The sequence below is a fragment of the Salmo trutta genome, chromosome 15 (assembly GCF_901001165.1).
Source record: "Salmo trutta chromosome 15, fSalTru1.1, whole genome shotgun sequence".
NCBI lineage: Eukaryota > Metazoa > Chordata > Actinopteri > Salmoniformes > Salmonidae > Salmo > Salmo trutta.
This window is the reverse complement of record NC_042971.1, coordinates 12,418,835-12,437,619: the sequence shown is the minus strand read 5'-3', so window position 1 is coordinate 12,437,619 and position 18,785 is coordinate 12,418,835. Positions and strand designations below refer to the sequence as shown.

The 18,785-nt window shown below is 44.9% G+C and overlaps 1 protein-coding gene across 2 annotated transcripts in view; it reads left to right on the top strand.

Moving 5' to 3' along the window:
- LOC115148498 (serine/threonine-protein phosphatase 2A 55 kDa regulatory subunit B beta isoform) overlaps nt 1-18,785 on the top strand; it is a 91,794-nt gene that overhangs the window by 27,225 nt on the left and 45,784 nt on the right. The window contains exon 1 of one of the 2 annotated variants that reach the window (XM_029690432.1): nt 7,433-8,028. The exons of the other annotated variant lie outside the window; for it this stretch is intronic. Within the exon in view, the coding sequence (XP_029546292.1) occupies nt 7,959-8,028 (70 nt within the window). The 5' untranslated portion in view covers nt 7,433-7,958. Of the gene's footprint in view, nt 1-7,432; nt 8,029-18,785 lie in introns of those variants that run through there. 2 annotated transcript variants of the gene reach the window in all.

Below are 18,785 nucleotides of genomic sequence, written 5' to 3'. Positions count from 1 at the left end.
CAGAGGAACGTCCGTCTGTTTCTCCTGTGGGCGGTGGCGGGGAGAAAACAACAGGTCTCCGTTTAGAGTGTGTGGCTACTGCCGTGAGCTGGCCATATGGTGCCGCTATTAAGCTCCCTCTGCAGAGAGCTGAACCAGGCAGACAGACAGACAGACAGACAGACAGACAGACAGACAGACAGACAGACAGGCAGACACCAGCTCATTCACAACACTTACTGGAGAGAGTAGGAGCAGCTAGGAGGGGGCTGTCTATTGTTCCTTTTTTACTGTTGCTATAACTACTCTCTCTCCTCTCTGTCTATCTTTGTCTCTCTCTGTCTCTCCTCTCTGTCTATCTTTGTCTCTCTCTGTCTCTCTTCTCTGTCTGTATCTTTGTCTCTGTCTGTCTCTCTTCTCTGTCTGTATCTTTGTCTCTCTGTCTGTCTCTGTGTCTCTCTCTGTCTCTCCTCTGTTTTCTGTGTCTCTCTCTGTCTCTCCTCTCTGTCGGTCTCTGTCTCTGTCTCTCTCTGTGTCTGTCTGTCTCTTTGTCGCTCTCTGTCTCTCCTTTCTGTCTGTCTCTGTGTCTCTCCTCTCTGTCTGTCTCCATGTCTGTCTGTCTCTTTGTCACTCTCTGTCTCTCCTTTCTGTCTGTCTCTGTGTCTCTCCTCTCTGTCTGTCTCCATGTCTGTCTGTCTCTGTGTCGCTCTCTCCTCTCTGTCTCTGTGTCTGTCTCTGTGTCTCTCTCTGTCTGTCTCTGTCTGTCTCTGTGTGTGTCTCACTCTCTCTCAACAGTGGGGATATAACCACTACATTGTAGATCCTAATTTGATCCAACACTCTCCATGATTTAACTCACTTCAAAGCTTTAAAACATCTCAAGTAAGTTCCCGTCCTTATGCTTGAGTTCCCAGGGACTTAGTGACGAGAACATTTCCCAGCGTGCTCTTCCAGTCAGTACAGTACCACCACCATTCCCCTCTGGAAGCTTTAGTCGGGATCCTGATTGAATATTTGGACAGCTTAGCCTGGCGCGGTGCTCTGTAGAATCATCGCGTAAAAGGGAATTACAGAATAGGAAAGATTAGATCCTGTTCTGTTTAGGCTCAGACATGATGTGCACATGTTCTATTTGGGGAGGTTCAGTGTTCTGTGCAGCAGTTGGAGAGGGGCCGAAGTGTCTGCTGGGGGGTCTAGGGAGCTGCCTGTGTCTGTCTGGCACGAAGCATTTACTAACTAGTCCTCCTGGATCCCCCCCGAGTCCTGTTCACAGGCGATAGACAATCACTGCCTCCAGGTTCACTACCACTGTCATAGACGTGGTGTGATTTGAGACACAGCCCTGGACAGTAAAGGAACTGGGGAGGTTTTTTGTTGTTGTTGCCGCGTACACAGCTGGTGGAGGGAGGTTTTCATTAGAGATCAAATGCCGTGTATCAAGTCCTCCTGACCTTTTGATTGACAAGTGTCTGACAATATCTGGTCTACCTGCCGGTCCCTGCAACATGTGCGTTCTTTCACAGAGAGGGTGTCATTTAGTCAGAGAATGATCCAAAAAAACTGTTGAAACAAAAGGTTAAGTCACGCAGTTCAATTGTCTCGGTTCATCTGCTGGTGGCCTCACTTGCCTTCGTTTCCTTTCTTGGTCATCTATGAATAGACCAAATAGGGGAAGCGTGAACCTGCTTCTTTTATTGGAGTCGATCTGTCACAAGCCTTAATGTCATTTTGATTGATTGCCTAGTAATTTGCTTACTAGGTACCGCAAGTCATTGCGAATGTGACTGGGAGGAAGCGGTGGAGGGGTTTAATGAGGCGTTGAGGCGACATAACCAGAACGGCCGCTGTTTATGAGCTGAAACGTATATCGGCTTCATTGACGAAATGGAGCCGGAGGTCTTCACCTGAAATGTATTGCTGCCTTTAAGTAATCTTTCACCAGGTTTTTTTTTTTTTTTTTAATTGCCTTGCTTTTCTAATTTTTGTGCACAACAGGAAGTGTGTGTCACTTTCCTATAAATTCATTAAGGTGACAGAGGCCGTTTGAGTTCGGGGGAGGGTTTTCTAAAGGATTAGGCTTTGGCTATTGATTTCTCGGCTCGCATTGAATAAGAAATGAAGAGAACAAAGGGTAGGGTAGGAAAACATGAACAAAACGTAGGACTGGACCGGTCACGCTGGGCGGATGTGTCCGCTGTCAACAAGTCAGATGTATTGACGATGAATGTCGCGTCTGGCGTGTCACGCCACCCAGTGAGCGATTTCTGAGATTAGAGAGCGCATGAGGACCGTGGGACAGGTCACTCTGTCATCATCTGATCTGGATGGATCACAGATACAGTAAATGTCCTCTGTTACAGGAACAGTATACAGGACTAGGCTGTAGGGAAAAGACAAATCAGATGTACTTCCTCTGTTACAGGATCAGTATACAGGACTAGGCTGTAGGGAAAAGACAAATCAGATGTACTTCCTCTGTTACAGGATCAGTATACAGGACTAGGCTGTAGGGAAAAGACAAATCAGATGTACTTCCTCTGTTACAGGAACAGTATACAGGACTAGGCTGTAGGGAAAAGACAAATCAGATATACTTCCTCTGTTACAGGATCAGTATACAGGACTAGGCTGCAGGGAAAAGACAAATCAGATGTACTTCCTCTGTTACAGGATCAGTATACAGGACTAGGCTGTAGGGAAAAGACAAATCAGATGTACTTCCTCTGTTACAGGATCAGTATACAGGACTAGGCTGTAGGGAAAAGACAAATCAGATGTACTTCCTCTGTTACAGAATCAGTATACAGGACTAGGCTGCAGGGAAAAGACAAATCAGATGTACTTCCTCTGTTACAGAATCAGTATACAGGACTAGGCTGCAGGGAAAAGACAAATCAGATGTACTTCCTCTGTTACAGGATCAGTATACAGGACTAGGCTGTAGGGAAAAGCCATATCCTTTTAGCCATGCATCAGAAATGTGTGCTGGTATTATGACTTGGTATGGTCATAAATAATGTCTGAATTATTTTACATTTTATCTTCTTGATTTAGTGTCCAACATGTAGGCCTACACAGAACTGTGTTTCACAGCGATATCAAACCAATGCCATGTTATTGTATGTTATATGTGATTCTGTAGCTGTTATTGTTTGTGGTTTTGTGGATCCCAGCACAGGACTAAAATAAGGATTGTAACTGGGGACTAGTGAGAGGACTAGGTTTAAAATAAACTCGACCATTTTTTTAAATCATCTGGCATCATCATTTACAAACATTCTGACTGTGGCGGACTTTCCTCAGAGAGGGAGGGAGGGAGGGAGGGAGGGAGGGAGGGAGGGAGGGAGGGAGAGATGCAGTAGTCATCATGTTTTAAGAAGGACTATTTGATTATCCTCCTGCAGGCTGCTTTTAATCCGCTCTCCCCCAGCCTGGCCTTTATCTCTCTCTCTCTCTCTCTCTCTCTCTCTCTCTCTCTCTTTCTTTTCTCTCTCAGTCCATCTCATTCTGGCTGTTTCTGAAATCTGCATTATTATGGAGAATTCTCGGATTCTCACTAAATCCATTTTCCATCCTGTGAGTGTGCGACCTATATTTTGTTCACCGTGTATTTCCCTCTCCTCCACCCTCTCTCACCTCTCTCCTTCCTGTCTTCTATTTTGCTCTACCTTGCAGCTCCAAACCCCCCTGCCTAAAATAGACGAGTTGGCTCTCTTCCAAACTGCAGTTTGTGGAGCGTATCGAGGTGTCTGAGCCGACAGGGGCTTGACGGAACTTACTTCCAAAAGAATTCCCCTCTCGTAGCTAAATTCAGACGATGTTACTGCTATAAGAACATTCTCCATAAGGCAACCTCTGAAACCTCATTACCTGAGGAGAAAACATCACCAATCAAACCCACAAAAATCACGCCCTCATGATTAGCTTTTTCAGTTTTCTTCTTCAAAATAGGTCTTTGCCTGCAACTTTCTATACTTTAACAGTCATGTCCCCCGGTTATTCAGGAGGGCAGTTTTGACAGTTCTGCAGTCAGTGAGGTCTTGTTGCAACGCATGTTTCTATACAGTACAGTGACTCTGCAAGCTGATTCCAGGTCAGTAGTTCAGATCCAGAGCTGGCCTATCAGGAGTGGTTATTTCATTTGGAGCTGGCAGGGTGCTTTTTACCGCAGGACTCGCAGGTTCTCCTGCTCCAGGCGAACGTGTCCCCCTGCTCCTCCTCACCGTGGCAGCTGGCCAAATCGGCGTATGGCTCAATCCTATTTGCTATAAATTCAATTAGGCCACCCAGAGCCCACCACTTTGTGCTCTGCATTTGTAATCACGGATGTGTGTTGTTTAAGAAGAGGAACTCTCCTTTCTTTTTCTAGTCTGCTCCATTAGTGCTGCATGCGGTTAGTCTGGATCACGAGTCTCGCTGTGTTTTATGTAGTGATCTCTCTACTCTCTTTACTCTCCATGCTTTGTGTCCCTCTACAGGGACTGTGAGATCATTAAGACCTGCGTGACGTTTTTCTGTTCCCATAGATGCAGAGTGCTCCAGTGCTTAAGGGCAGGATAGATGGCTAGTAACCATAGCACTGCACAACTAGGCCCGCGGAGCGAGCTACCTCTCCTGGGTGAACAGAGCACGCTGACCGAGGTGGTGGCGCTGGGCTTGATGTGGTTGGAGGAGGGTCATGGAGAGATGGAGAGAGAGAGAGAGAGACGGGGGATGGGAGAGAGGGAACACAACACATCAGGGGAGTATTTCCCCCATAGCCACTGCAGCAGGAGCCAGGTGGGCACAGGGGGCAGGTTGAACGTCAGAGCCGACTCGGAGGCAAACCCCGGCCATGTTCTCTGTGGAACCCTGCGTGTTCCAATCGGGCTCCTTCCCCAGGTCGTGCAATTACGACGGCATCCACAGGAGCGATTGTGTGTTATAATTAGGTACTTATTGTCTGCGTGTTTTCGATGAGTGGCGCTGTGGTTCTCACAGCTTAGAAGCAGGTGTCCTGTTATGAGAGGAGGGATGCTAATACAAGTGTTGTGCTGGAATACTCTGCAGTATGCATTCCCAATGACCGATTTACTGATTATTCTGAGATCACACTTCTTGTGTGTGTACACAGTGCGCGCAAACACGAACACGCTCACAAAAGCTCAGCCGCGAAGCAGTAGGCCACAAGAGCCCTCAGAACGGAACCGCCGATTGCTGAAGCGCGTAAGCGCATAAAAATTGCCTGTCCTCGTTGGCAACACTCACTACCGAGTTGCAAACTGCATCTGGAAGCAAGGTCGGCACAATAACTGTTTGTCAGGAGCTTCATGAAATGGGGTTCCACTGCTAAGCAGCCGCACACAAGCCTAAGATCACCATGCGCAATGCTAAGTGTCGGCTGGAGTGGTGTAAAGCTCGCCGCCATTGGACTCTGGAGCAGTGGAAACGCGTTCACTGGAGAGATGAATCAGGCTTCACCGTCTGGCAGTCCGACGGACGAATCTGGGTTTGGCGGATGCCAGGAGAACACTACCTGCCCCAATGCATAGTGTCAACTGTAAAGTTTGGTGGAGGAGGAATAATGGTGTGGGGCTGTTTTAGTTTCAGGGAAGGGAAATCTTAACGCTACAGCATACAATGACATTCTAGACGATTCTGTGCTTCCAACTTTGTGGCAACAGTTTGGGGAAGGCCCTTTCCTGTTCTAGCATGACAATGCCCCCGTGCACAAAGCGAGGTCCATACAGAATTGGTTTGTCGAGATCGGTGTGGAAGAACTTGACTGGCCTGCGCAGAGCCATAACCTCAATCGAACACCTTTGGGATGAATTGGAACACCGACTGCGAGCCAGGCCTAATCGCCCAACATCAGTGCCCGACCTCACTAATGCTCTTGTGGCTGGATGGAAGCAAGTCCCCGCAGCAATGTTCCAACATCTAGTGGAAAGCCTTCACAGAAGAGTGGAGGCTCTTATAGCAGCAAAGGAGGGACCAACTCCATATTAATGATTTTGGAATGAGATGTTCGACGAGCACGTGTCCACATACTTTTGGTCATGTAGTGTATGTTTCTCTCAATCATCACCACTATAATACAGAGGCATTGGATTGGAAATGGGTTTGGTCGGTGGTGTATTTATACATGGAACAGGCAAATAGAGAGAGGTTTCAGTCAACAGACTGTTGCTGTGGTTGTGTGTCCTGGAAGCAGAAGCTTTAATTAAAGCAGTCAGATTATTGATCTCAGTCTTGGCTTCCTCGAGGCTGTTTCCACCCCATACAGTATCATTGCAGAATAAAATGGTCTTTCTGCAAGCCCCTTAGAACCCTGTGTGTGTGTGTGTGTGTGTGTGTGTGTGTGTGCGCGCGCATGTGCGCATGTTTGTGTGTGTGCACGTGTGTGCGTGCGTGCGTGCGTGTGAGTATCAGGGCTTATGTGTTTTCACACTAGTGTGTGCCTGCCTGTCTGTCTGCATACAGAATAATAATACATCTAAGCCCTCCTCCTTCCCAAGGACAGCAATGAGCTCTGCCTGTTAATGTCATCCATCAGAAGGCCTCTCTAATGCAGTCTCCCAGTCTCCCAGTCTCCCAGTAATAAGAGCACATCCCAGTGTGGTGATTCTGGAGAAAATCAATGCCTTTTTAATTCCCTCTTCCTGTTGCTTTATACCCCTCAGCGCCCAAATAGAATTACCAGAACAGTTTGTTCAAACCCCATGACGGCAAAGACCGATTCTATACCATTTAGAGTGAACGTGAACCCTGATGATTCAGGGGTCGGTGACGACTATCTCCTTATTAAAAGGATTAGGGGTTGAGGAAGATGGTTTGTCATGGTGCGGAGACAATTAGAATGGGGAATATTCAACTGGTCATAAGTGGGGTGGATGGAACTTATTTTCATGGCATGCATCAGTGACCTTCGTCATTTTGGGGATGTAGATAATGGCTGTGATTTATCCAGACCTAGCTGAAGGGCAGTGGGCCGTTAAAACATTATCCTACAGCACAGATTATTTAACATGTAGGGGCAGGATGGGTAGGGGGAGGTCTCTGACAGCCACACGTCACCAACACCACCATGCCCAAACCCAACTAGGGGAAATTACAGTGTGGGCACACATACACAGAGACACAAGCAGGCAGGCACGCACGCACGCACACACACACACACACTTTTGGGGGTAACGATTAGAAGGGTCTTGATATATTGTATGTTTGTTGATCAACAAAAATAAAATATGTGACCACCGTGTCCCCCTGATATGAGGGCGCATCCGTGCGCTCTGCCCCCGCATGTGCGCTCTGCCCCCGCATGTGCGCTCTGCCCCCGCATGTGCGCTCTGCCCCCGCATGTGCGCTCTGCCCCCGCATGTGCGCTCTGCCCCCGCATGTGCGAACACATCACTGTGATGCTGACGCAGGTCGACAGAGGCAAGCTGTCAGGGCGGAGCCAGTAACGCAATGCGCGAATGGGCAGTGGCAACAGCAGGCTAGCAGTGAAGCACCCGGTGAGGTTTGGCGGCAGAGCGACACGTCGAGGCGAAACGGGGTGATCCAAGAGGAAACGGACGCTGCGATGCAAGCAGACTGGGGCAAAATAAGAACCAGCTCACACACCCTGCTCTGATTTCTGGACTGTTTTATTGCGCCTCTGGCAATGGAGACGTAATGCGCAGCTATTTTCTTGCTGTCAGTTTTATAGTTCGTTTTCTGCCACTTTAATCTGAGCCTATTATTGGCAGACATCCGACGACTCAACGGTCTTCTCGAAAGGGACAGGCTTTTTCCTCATATGATATTGTGTCGAACGGTTTATTTATTCGTTCAGGAGCAAACGTTGAGGTTTCTGCCTCTTTTCCACATTCTTATTTCTGGAAAGGGTCTAATCATGACGAAAAGCGCGCAGCTTGCGCCGACCCTGTGCTGAAGCGATGTTTCAGGACCATGGATACTTGTTTCTCTGTTTCTGGTTTACAAAATAAGTGTCACAAATGGATGAAGAAATCGACACCCGCAAAATAAACAACAGCTTCCTCCGGGACCACAACTATGCAACTGAAGGTATTGTAATGAAAGAGGCAGGGAGTGTAGCTGGAATCTTCCACCTTCTGACCAGTAGCTCAGTGTGCCATCAACTGTTCTACAAAAGCATGCTCTATGGTACCCCATATATAGACCTAAGTACGTAACTTCAGCGCCTATTGACGATAGTATCTTCTCAATGGGGGAGTTTTGTTAAGAGCCCCGACATCATGGTACGGTTTTGGAAACGTAATGCACGTAGGCCTAAATCTTTCATATCAGTGATGAATAATTGAATAAAAAAACAAAGGTTAAATTACTACATGTTTATAGGGTTGGGGTTCCCACAAGGCCATATTTCCATGTTGCAGAGCTTATTTATGGCAAACACATAGGAAGGAGGTGTACCTGTGGTAATTATTTATCTGCGTCCCCGAACACCTGTCTTCAAACTGAAAACGGACGCCACGAACATGTCACATAACAAATACTGTCAGCTGCAACGGTGTTAAAATCCGTTAAAACAGTGTACATTTAGCATTTGTGAAATGATTTGAAAGTAGGGGGGTTTATGATTCTAGAACCGTACCGCAATTGAGATTCAATTCACGTTTAGATGGAGTATTTGGCTGTGTTGGCTGCCAGAGCCAACTCGCCTCTAAACAGAACATGTAAGGTCCTTGGGGGGTTCTCCCGCTCGGCTGAGGATTATTTTCATACAGGAGTAATAAAGGCCTAGTGCACTAATTTGGTCAACTATTTTTTTTTATTTATATAAATTATTTTTTTTTAAATTGTGATTTAACAGGGGGTGCATCAGCACGACTACTTCCCGCGACAATGCTGAGTTGTCATAGCTATGAGTCTGTATGGTCTCTTTCTCAGAAAAAAAGTGTTAGGCTATGTGGAATGAATGGCTGTCTGGCATTAGCCTATTAGCGTTGCATTATATATTGAGAAGTTCAGATATTGGAGAATACACAGTGCAGTCACGGATATGTCTGTGTATTCCCGAATGAATCACTGAAGCTACGCACATCCCGATGCATGAGAAGCAGGTCAGAGGAGACTCGGTGGGAGAATCTAAATCTCGTGTCCTCTATCCTCTCTCCTCGCCTCCTTCTCAAAACCCATTGGATGAGAAAGCCAGAGGACCCTCCCCTTTGACCTTCTCCAATGGGTTTAGGGAAGGAAGCGAGGAGAGAGGATGCGAGGAGGACTCAATTGAGATTATCCCGGGGAGTTCACACAGGGAAATAGGTTTATCCCTCTGGCCAACTACACTGAACAAAATGATAAATACAACATGTAAAGTGTTGGTCTCATGTTTCAGGAGCTGAAATAAAAAATCCCCGAAATGTTCAATATGCACAAAAAAAAATATCATTTAAATTTAGTGTACAAATTTGTTTACATCCCTATTAGTGAGCGTTTCTCCATAGCCAAGATAATCCATCCACCTGACTATGAAGAAGCTAATTAAACAGCATGATCATTACACAGAGGGGGAGTATTTCTGTCTGTAATATAGTCATTTTGTGGGGAAAAACTCATTCTGATTGGCTGGGCCTGGCTCTCCAGTGGGTGGGCCTATGCCCTCCAACACCCATGGCTGCACCCCTGCCCAGTTGTGTAATTTCCATAGATTATGGCCTGATTCATTTATTTCAATTGACTGATTTCATGATATGAACTGTAAGACAGTAAAATCTTTGAAATTGTTGCATGTTGCGATGATATTTTTGTTCAGTATACAACAAGAGATCACAAACAGCATTATGTTGACCATTTCGTATCAACCACATGAGTAGCCTAAATATTTATTGATAACGACACAGTAATTCATTTAGAGAGACATTATGGCTACTTATTTTCATTTTTAATAGGCTATCTGAATTGTTTCAAATCAAAAGATAATACAAAATTAAATATCGTATACGCTGGTTGTAAATGTAAAGGACACTCAACACTGATAGAAAATTCGTCCTGCTTTCCCTATGGCTGGTTATGCTGTATTGTTTAGGGTCTGTGCTGTAGCCTATAGCAGTGGAATAAAGCATTGGGGTTGCTGGTGTCAGAGTAGTGCAGGTAATCAGATTGTTTGCTGTTCGGAATGAAAGTTTAGTTCTCTGTGCATTTTGTCTGTTTAATGTCAATACTGAAATATGCAAGATAGCGACACTAAGCAAAGGCACAAACAGGATTCTACGCTTTTCCATGTTGATTTCCATCTTGCATATGACTTTGATTTTATTGATTCAGGGCTATATCAAGAGTTAGGCAACAGTAAGCAGAGAAATCATGTTGAGCCAAAGCTAAAGCTAAATAAACTCAGCAATAAAAGAAACGTCCTCTCACTGTCAACTGCGTTTATTTTCAGCAAACTTAACATGTGTAAATATTTGTATGAACATAACAAGATTCAACAACTGAGACATAAACTGAACAAGTTCCACAGACATTTGACTAACAGAAATGGAGTAATGTGTCCCTGAACAAAGGGGGGGTCAAAATCAAAAGTAACAATCAGTATCTGGTGTGGCCACCAGCTGCATTAAGTACTGCAGTGCATCACCTCCTCATGGACTGCACCAGATTTGCCAGTTCTTGCTGTGAGATGTTACCACACTCTTCCACCAAGGCACCTGCAAGTTCCTGGACATTTCTGGGGGGAATGGCCCTAGCCCTCACCCTCCGATCCAACAGGTCCTAGACGTGCTCAATGGGATAGCAGAACACTGACATCCCTGTCTTGTAGGAAATCACGCATAGAACGAGCAGTATGGCTGGTGGCATTGTCATACCGGAGGGTCATGTCAGGATGAGCCTGCAGGAAGGGTACCACATGAGGTAGGAGGATGTCTTCCCTGTAACGCACAGCGTTGAGATTGCCTGTAATCACAACAAGCTCAGTCCGATGATACTGTGACACATCGCCCCAGACCATGACGGACCCTCCACCTCCAAATCGATCCCGCTCCAGAGTACAGGCCTCGGTGTAATGCTCATTCATTCGACGATAAACTGCGAATCCAACCATCACCACTGGTGAGACAAAACCGTGACTCGTCAGTGAAGAGCACTTTTTGCCAGTCCAGTCTGGTCCAGCGACAGGGTGGATTTGTGCCCATAGGCGACGTTGTTGCCGGTGATGTCTGGTGAGGACCTGCCTTATAACAGGCCTACAAGCCGTCAGTCCAGCCTCTCTCAGCCTATTGCGGACAGTCTGAGCACTAGATGGAGGGATTGTGCGTTCCTGGTGTAATTTCGGGCAGTTGTTGTTGCCATCCTGTACCTGTCCCGCAGGTGTGATGTTTGGATGTACCGATCCTGTGCAGGTGTTGTTCCACGTGGTCTGCCACTGCGAGGACGATCAGCTGTCTGTCTTGTCTCCCTGTAGTGCTGTCTTAGGCGTCTCACAGTACGGACATTGCAATTTATTGCCCTGGCCACATCTGCAGTCCTCATGCCTCCTTGCAGCATGCCTAAGGCACGTTCACGCAGATGAGCAGGGACCCTGCGCATCTTTCTTTTGGTGTTTTTCAGAGTCAGTAGAAAGGCCTCTTTAGTGTCCTAAGTTTTCATAACTGTGACCTTAATTGCCTACCGTCTGTAAGCTGTTAGTGTCTTAACGACCGTTCCACAGGTGCATGTTCATTAATTGTTTATGGTTCATGGGAAACACTGTTTAAACCCTTTATAATGAAGATGTGTGACGTTATTTGGATTTTTACAAATTATCTTTTAAAGACAGGGTCCTGAAAAAGGGCCGTTTCTTTTTTTGCTGAGTTTATGTGTGTATGGATGAGGGGCTGGGCAGTGAGAGGAGAGAGAGAGAGAGAGCTGAAATAACCATATAGGATTAAGCTGAACCACCAGATAGGCAGATGCCACTGGCGTCAGACAAATGCAACACATAAGACAAGCTTAACTCCAATTTTTCTCTCCCATTCTCTCATGTGAAAGCCAGCCAGGACCAAAACATTTTCTCTCTCTTTAATCAGCTTCACCTCTAAGCTGCCAGACTACTGCCTTTTCCAGGAGGGCTTAACCTGTGCCATTCTTTATACTGAAAGTGTTGTTGCATTGTCTTAGAGGGAAGCGTACCCTGCTCGTTTCACTATATGGGTAACTGTAAGATCTATACTGTAGTGTTCTGCAGTCTTCCTAGTGCTGCATATCCTGGAGGGAACGGAAGGTTTTTACAGAAACGTACGTGTTACAGGCTCTGAGGTGTACAGCTCACTCGTTTCTCCTCTATGTATGAAGACACTGAGGTGAAGACAGGAGCCTCGGGTGAAAGTGAGCAGCAGGAGTAAAATAATATTTTTTTAATTCAGGTTCATCTGAATTCTTATTAAAAATAAATCTATCAAGAAATGCTAGAAATTCGTTTTCAATAATGGGTGTCACCCAATATGTTGTTCATATTCATATTAGCTTACCTAGCTTTACATGAATATATTTTCAATTTATTTGCGATTCCTAAAAGAATGTGTAGAGCCAATTGACAAATTGTGAAGTGATTTTCCTCGTATTATTGTCTCCTCACAATCTAATTGGGAATAATGAGTAAATCATCCAATTTCTGAGGCAAAACAATGTAGACAAATTTCGTTCTCCCCTCCCCCACACTTCCTCCCTAAAAGCATATTACTACTATCGCCGTCTCTAGCACCTTCTCAAGGGCATGAGGGCTGGAGGGGGGCTGAAGGCTGCCAGTAACCCCCCTCCTCCATCACTAAGAGCCCAGGTTAAGCCTGTTTCCGAGTGAATGACCCTGCCTCACCCACTGACCTACAAACACTACCAAACCCTACCAAACCCTTGCCCCCCAGCCCCCTCCACCTACTCACCAGGAGCTTAGCACCCCCCCCCCCCCCCCCAAATCCACACCCCTGTGTGCTTTCTCCCCAAGGACCACAGAGTGTAAATAATTCAGGTACCGTCCTCTCTCATCCACCAGAAGAATATTTACAACCCCCCCTCCCTCCTCCCAGTCTGCTGTCTGTGGCTGTGTCCTATTATAAGGTCGGCCTGCATTTGTATGGGAGGGAAAGGAGAGGATCTCAAGGCCACCAGACTGCTGTCTCCATCTTACCATTACTACTAAAACACATGGCATACACAACCTCTATACCTCTATAAAGACAGCTCATGTCATCTCAGTCTATGATGAAGTAGATGACATGAACTAGGTGTATGGGGTACATTTCACGCCTTAAGTATTGATTTCAAAAATCAAAACATTCGTAAACATGAACAATAAAGTTCAAAATGTAAAAGTTATATTTTTGAGGAAAAGTGAAATAATGGATGTTGAGATAAAAAAAACAAAAAACAAATTGAAAGCAAAATGCAAGCAAATCATTTTAAAGCGAGAGCAAATGATTTGAAAACTAATGCAAAGATAGTTTTCAGTTCAAACTTTCCAACAACCAACTGTTAAATCTATTTCGCCTATGCTCTTGCCGGCATTTCACAGGAGGCTGATGAGGGGAGGACGGCTCATAATAATGGCTGGAATGGAGTGAATGGAATGGTATTAAAACATATGGAAACTATGTGTTTGATACCATTCCATTAATTCCATTCCAGCCATTATAATGAGCCCGTCCTCCCAAATGAAGGTGCCACTAGCCACCTTTTACATTGTTGCCCCTATATCCAGCTAATGTTCACTGTGTTCAGCAGAGAGAGTATTCAGAGGTGGTTTCGCTGCACACAGCCTCATCATTGTGCTAATAGAAAAAGACACCTTAACCAACTTGCCCAATGAATGTCTCTAGCTTCAATAGTCCAGAACATTTTGCTAAGGGTAATTCAGATACATACATTATTGTATGCTTTCCGTAAACCAAGTCATTATTTTGACCGTAAAGGGCGTAATGTGATTTCAATCTCATGATGAATGTCTCCAGCTAGATAAATAGCTAGCTAAGTGGTGTACACACGAGTCCCTGGGCTAAATACAATGATGTAGCTAGCTAGCTAACTGGAGACATTTGTTATGGGTCTAAAATCACAATGGCCTATTCGGACGTGACATCACTTGGTTTAGTAAAAACATACGGGCAAACCTTTCACTATGGCTGGCAGTGGCTAGCTACAGGCATGCAGAGTCTGGCGATTCATTCCATTTGGCTAGCTAGTCAGACAACTAAGCAAGCCAACTAAGCTAACATATTTAAAAATTGTCACGTGTCAATAATTATTGGGTATTAGAAGCATATCTATATAATACCTTTCATGACAAACCATGTAACTAGTTAGGTAAACATATTCATTTAATAGATAGGAATTTAAATAGAAAACTGAACTATTTTGGCATTAGTTTTCAAAAAATGAGTTATTGCTTTAAAATTCAAGTTTTGCTCTCAATTTAAAATTATTTGCTTGCAAGTTTTTTTGTTTTGCTATTGATATAATTCATTTTTTCCCCAATTTACAAATTCTGCTTTTGATTTTTTACATCCATTGTTTCACTTTTTCTAAAAACATGAAAAATAGTTGAAAATGTTTAAGATGTATTTTATTTTGGAATTCAATACATAAGGCGAGAAATTTACCCCATGTAGATGACTGTCATCTACTCTCTGTTCGAGCCGGGAAGGTTGTCTAGAGTTATGGGAGATGTGGATAGCTGAAGACAACTGTGCATTTTTAAGAGAAAAGCTTTGAATCTCAACAACAATGCTATTCATCCCCAGATGTTTCAGATGTACTGTTTCCTTAGGGGGATTATAATTGACTTGGACTTTTTAAAAACTTTTTGGAGTGCACTATCCACTGTCCAAGTTAGAGCAGGGAATATGTCGTTAGGAATCAGGAAGAACTCATAGAAATGGCCAGGGGGTAAGCTGTTCTCCTCATGATGGTCCGATGCTACTTGTTTGACATTCAGATGAATAATTGATGACTCATACATTTTTAAAATATATTTTAATGCATGTTGTGTCTACCTCTGCCTGTTACTACTGTTAGCATCCTCCACTAGAAGAAAAGACAAAACGTAAACTGTGCACTTTAACCTATTTTACGATGATACCGTGAGAGGAGCATCGTGTATCTTCCTTTCACCATTTTAGTCCCCAATCCCCTCACTTCTGCTTTGCTCTTTGGGGTCTAGGCATGGTTACTGTAAAGCACTTTGTGAGAACTGCTGATGTAAAAAAAAAAAAAAAAGGTATTATAAAATCTACAAAAGAGGAAAACCCTCTCATTGAGTTATTTTGATTGATGACATGAGAGTGAGACCAGAGAAGTAATTAGACCAGGGCATTAGAGCAGAGCTAACATAACATCCATGGTTCTCTGTCTATGTTGGCTCTCGGAGAGGGAACACTACAGTACCACTGGGATCTCTTTTCCGTCAGCAAACCTTTTTGGGAGAGAGGATTCCTTCTGTGAGATGGGGCTTGAATTTGATGGCGTGGATTTAGTCCTACATGAATGCACACACTGGGTGATGTGTGAGTGAGGCGGTGTCACGCGGTGATTGTGCCCTCTCTAATCAGATCTCAGCTTCTTAGAGGGCTCATCCTCTCCCCTCCCAATCGGCTCCCTCCCTGCACACTGACAGGGACAGAGATTTATGGACCTCCCAATTCTCACAAAATGGATACGGGCGGGAGGTGGAAGAGGGAGGAAGACGGGCTACTGTTACAGGGACAAGCATGTACAGTGCATTCGGAAATTATTCCAAAACATTTTTTCCTCATCAATCTACACACAACACCCCTTAATGACAAAGTGAAAACAGGCTTGTAGACATTTTTGCAAATGTATTAAAAACAAAACACAGAAATACGTTATTTACGTAAGTATTCAGACCTTTGCTATGAGACTCGAAATGAAGCTCGGGTGCCTCCTGCTTCCATTGATCATCCTTGAGATGTTTCTACAACTTGATTTGAGTCCACCTGTGGTAAATTCAATTGATTAGACATGATTTAGACACACTGGTCTATATAAGGTCCCACAGTTGACATTGCAAAAACCAAGCCAAGAGGTCGAAGGAATTGTACGTAAAGCTCAGAGACAGGATTGTGTCGAGGCACAGATCTGGGGAAGTGTTCCAAAAAATGTCTGCAGCATTGAAGGTCCCCAAGAACACAGTGGCCTCCATTATTCTTAAATGGAAGAAGTTTGGAACCACCAAGACTCTTCCTTGAGTGGCCCAGCCAAAGCCCGGACTTGAACCCGATCGAACATCTCTGGAGAGACCTGAAAATAGCTGTGCAACAGTAGATGACATGAAAAAGGGGTATGGGGTAAATTTCACGCCTGAAGTATTGAACCAGACAGAGCTTGAGGGGATCTGCAGAGAGGAATGGGAGAAACTTCCCAAATACAGGTGTGCCAAGCTTGTAACGTCATACCCAAGAAGACTCGAGGCTGTAATCGCTCCCAAAGGTGCTTTTAACAAAGTACTGAGTAAAGGGTCTGAATACTTATGTAAATGTGATAATTAATACATTTGCAAGAATTTCTTAACCTGTTTTTGCTTTGTCATTATGGGGTATTGTGTGTAGATTGACGAAGGTAAAAACAACAACAATTTAATACACTTTAGAATAAGGCTGTAACATAACAGAATGTGGAAAAAGTGAAGGGGTCTGAATACTTTTCGAATGCACCGTAGCTGTGAGCCTATTGCTGGCCTTTCGAAAATGGCATAATGATAAAAAGGCTAATGAAGCTGGAAACCTTTCATCACAGCCCCATCAATCACCACCTGAAACAACTCTGTGACTCTTGGTAATGTATATTATGCCGTGAATTAGTTTGACATTATTATACAGGTTGATCGTGTTACTAAGCTAAATAAAGACTCAGGTCAAATATGTCTTACTCAGTTAGGACAAGGCCACGCAGAAGGTACACCAGACTAAGGATAGAGCACTAACTGAAATTGCCCTTCACACACAAATACTCAAGTTGTGTCTCTGTTTATGCCCTGTCAACAGATCCTTCAAACTACTCTCAGGAGATACATCAACTCTCTGAGGGACGCTTTACAAGCAATGTAGATGCACCAAACCAAAAAGGAGAACATTCCCGAAGTCAATAAATCCTAGAGTTCCTTTATATAATCTGACTTTGGTTTACTTTCTTTGGGTTCATGGGTTATGATGAGCAAATACATCTGGGTTTCAGAACCTGCACGTATCAGTACCAACGGATAAAAACATTTGAAAAAGGCATCGCTTGAACATTCAGTAAGTCGTAAACATCTAGGATGTACAGTAGGTTCAGTATAACTCACGAGGAACATTATGCAGTGCCGCTGGGACAATCCTCTTGGGTCTATGGCCCGGCCTAGGGCCAAGTCGGGCACCTCATCTCCCAGTCAGTGTTAGCAGCATCCAGGTAGAGTTATAATGAGATAGGTCTCACATCTATCTCTCTCTTCACTCTGGAGGAAGAGGAAGTAACAGTACAGGACTGTTGTGATGGATGCTGTAGTCCTGGGAGACGCACCTTCAGCCTCCACACTACTCAAATGAGCCCGCTGCCTTATGGACGGGCTGGGAGTTCAAAGGAAGCAGAGAGAAGGAGAAAGAGATGGAGGGCGGAGGGTTAGGTGGATAAATAAAGCTCAGAGAACGGCTGAGGGAGCTGGCTGACCTAGAATTGTGAGCAATTCTTATTTTCGTTGTTGCTTCATACCAATACACTACCACCGCTAAAGTAACTGCGGTAAATGAAAAGTCGAATGGATTGTTTGCATATTAGGCTCAAATGGCTTTGAGTTGAGCATGTGTGCCATTTCCCAGGATTCCAGATGCTGATGTGTTTCATACCTGGGTTTGATTAGACTCGGATGAGTTAGAATGATGCTCTGAATATTTCTATGTTTTGGAGCGGTACCGTGAGTCTTGACTCCCCGTCCCGGTAACATATGCTTCTGTGAGCATGCCTTTGTGTGCCTGTGAGCTCCCCAATCCCACTGGAATCCCTTTGTGTGTGCAAGAGGGAGTGCGAATTAGCATAACGGTGATGCTAATTTAAGGGTGTGTCTCTGTGGAGGAATGTGCATTAAACCACACGGGTGAGCAGTGAGCACCCATGTGGGTTTCGGGCGTCCGTTCGGTAAAGCAGTTCATTTTCAACCCGCCTCCTACCAGTCCAGTTGCACCTCTCTTCCGAATCTAAAGGCTGAAGCACTGGGCTCAAATTGTGACCTCATTGGTTCCTACCGTTGTCTACTCTGGCCCCTACACTGCCCCTGTACCTATAGCAAGAATGGGTATTTTACTTACTGCTACAGTAGGACTCCTCGTACCTCCACGATTGTAGTCGTATTTTGGGGCTGTCTCAAAAATACCAGGTCTAACCTTCCAACAAACAAAATTCCACTCATTCTGTAAATCTCTATTGTTGCCTGCAGCTTGTTTGTCTTGTATGGTGGTTCTATTAAAATACACATCTGTTTTAGCAATGAGGTCTGCAATCGATGGGGTATTGTTTTCCTGCGGCTGCTGTTGCCCTTATCATGGCCCTGCTCTCCAATCATCAAGAGGCTCCTTGTGTAACAATGGTAAGGAAGCCAGGACAAACACACACAGCGAACGCCGAACATCTGCCTTCCGTTTGTGCTGTGTTGCCTAGTGAAAGGTTCTAGAATGTCTCTACTACCCCCTCCACACCCCTAGTCGTCCTGGGTGGAATCTCAGGGTTAGCCTCTGAGGGCTGGGGAGTCCTACAGGATGTAGGAACTAGGGAGGTGGTAGAGACCATTGTTTGGGACTGTGGTAGCGGTGGGCTGAGGTAATGGTAGACGGGGCTGAGTT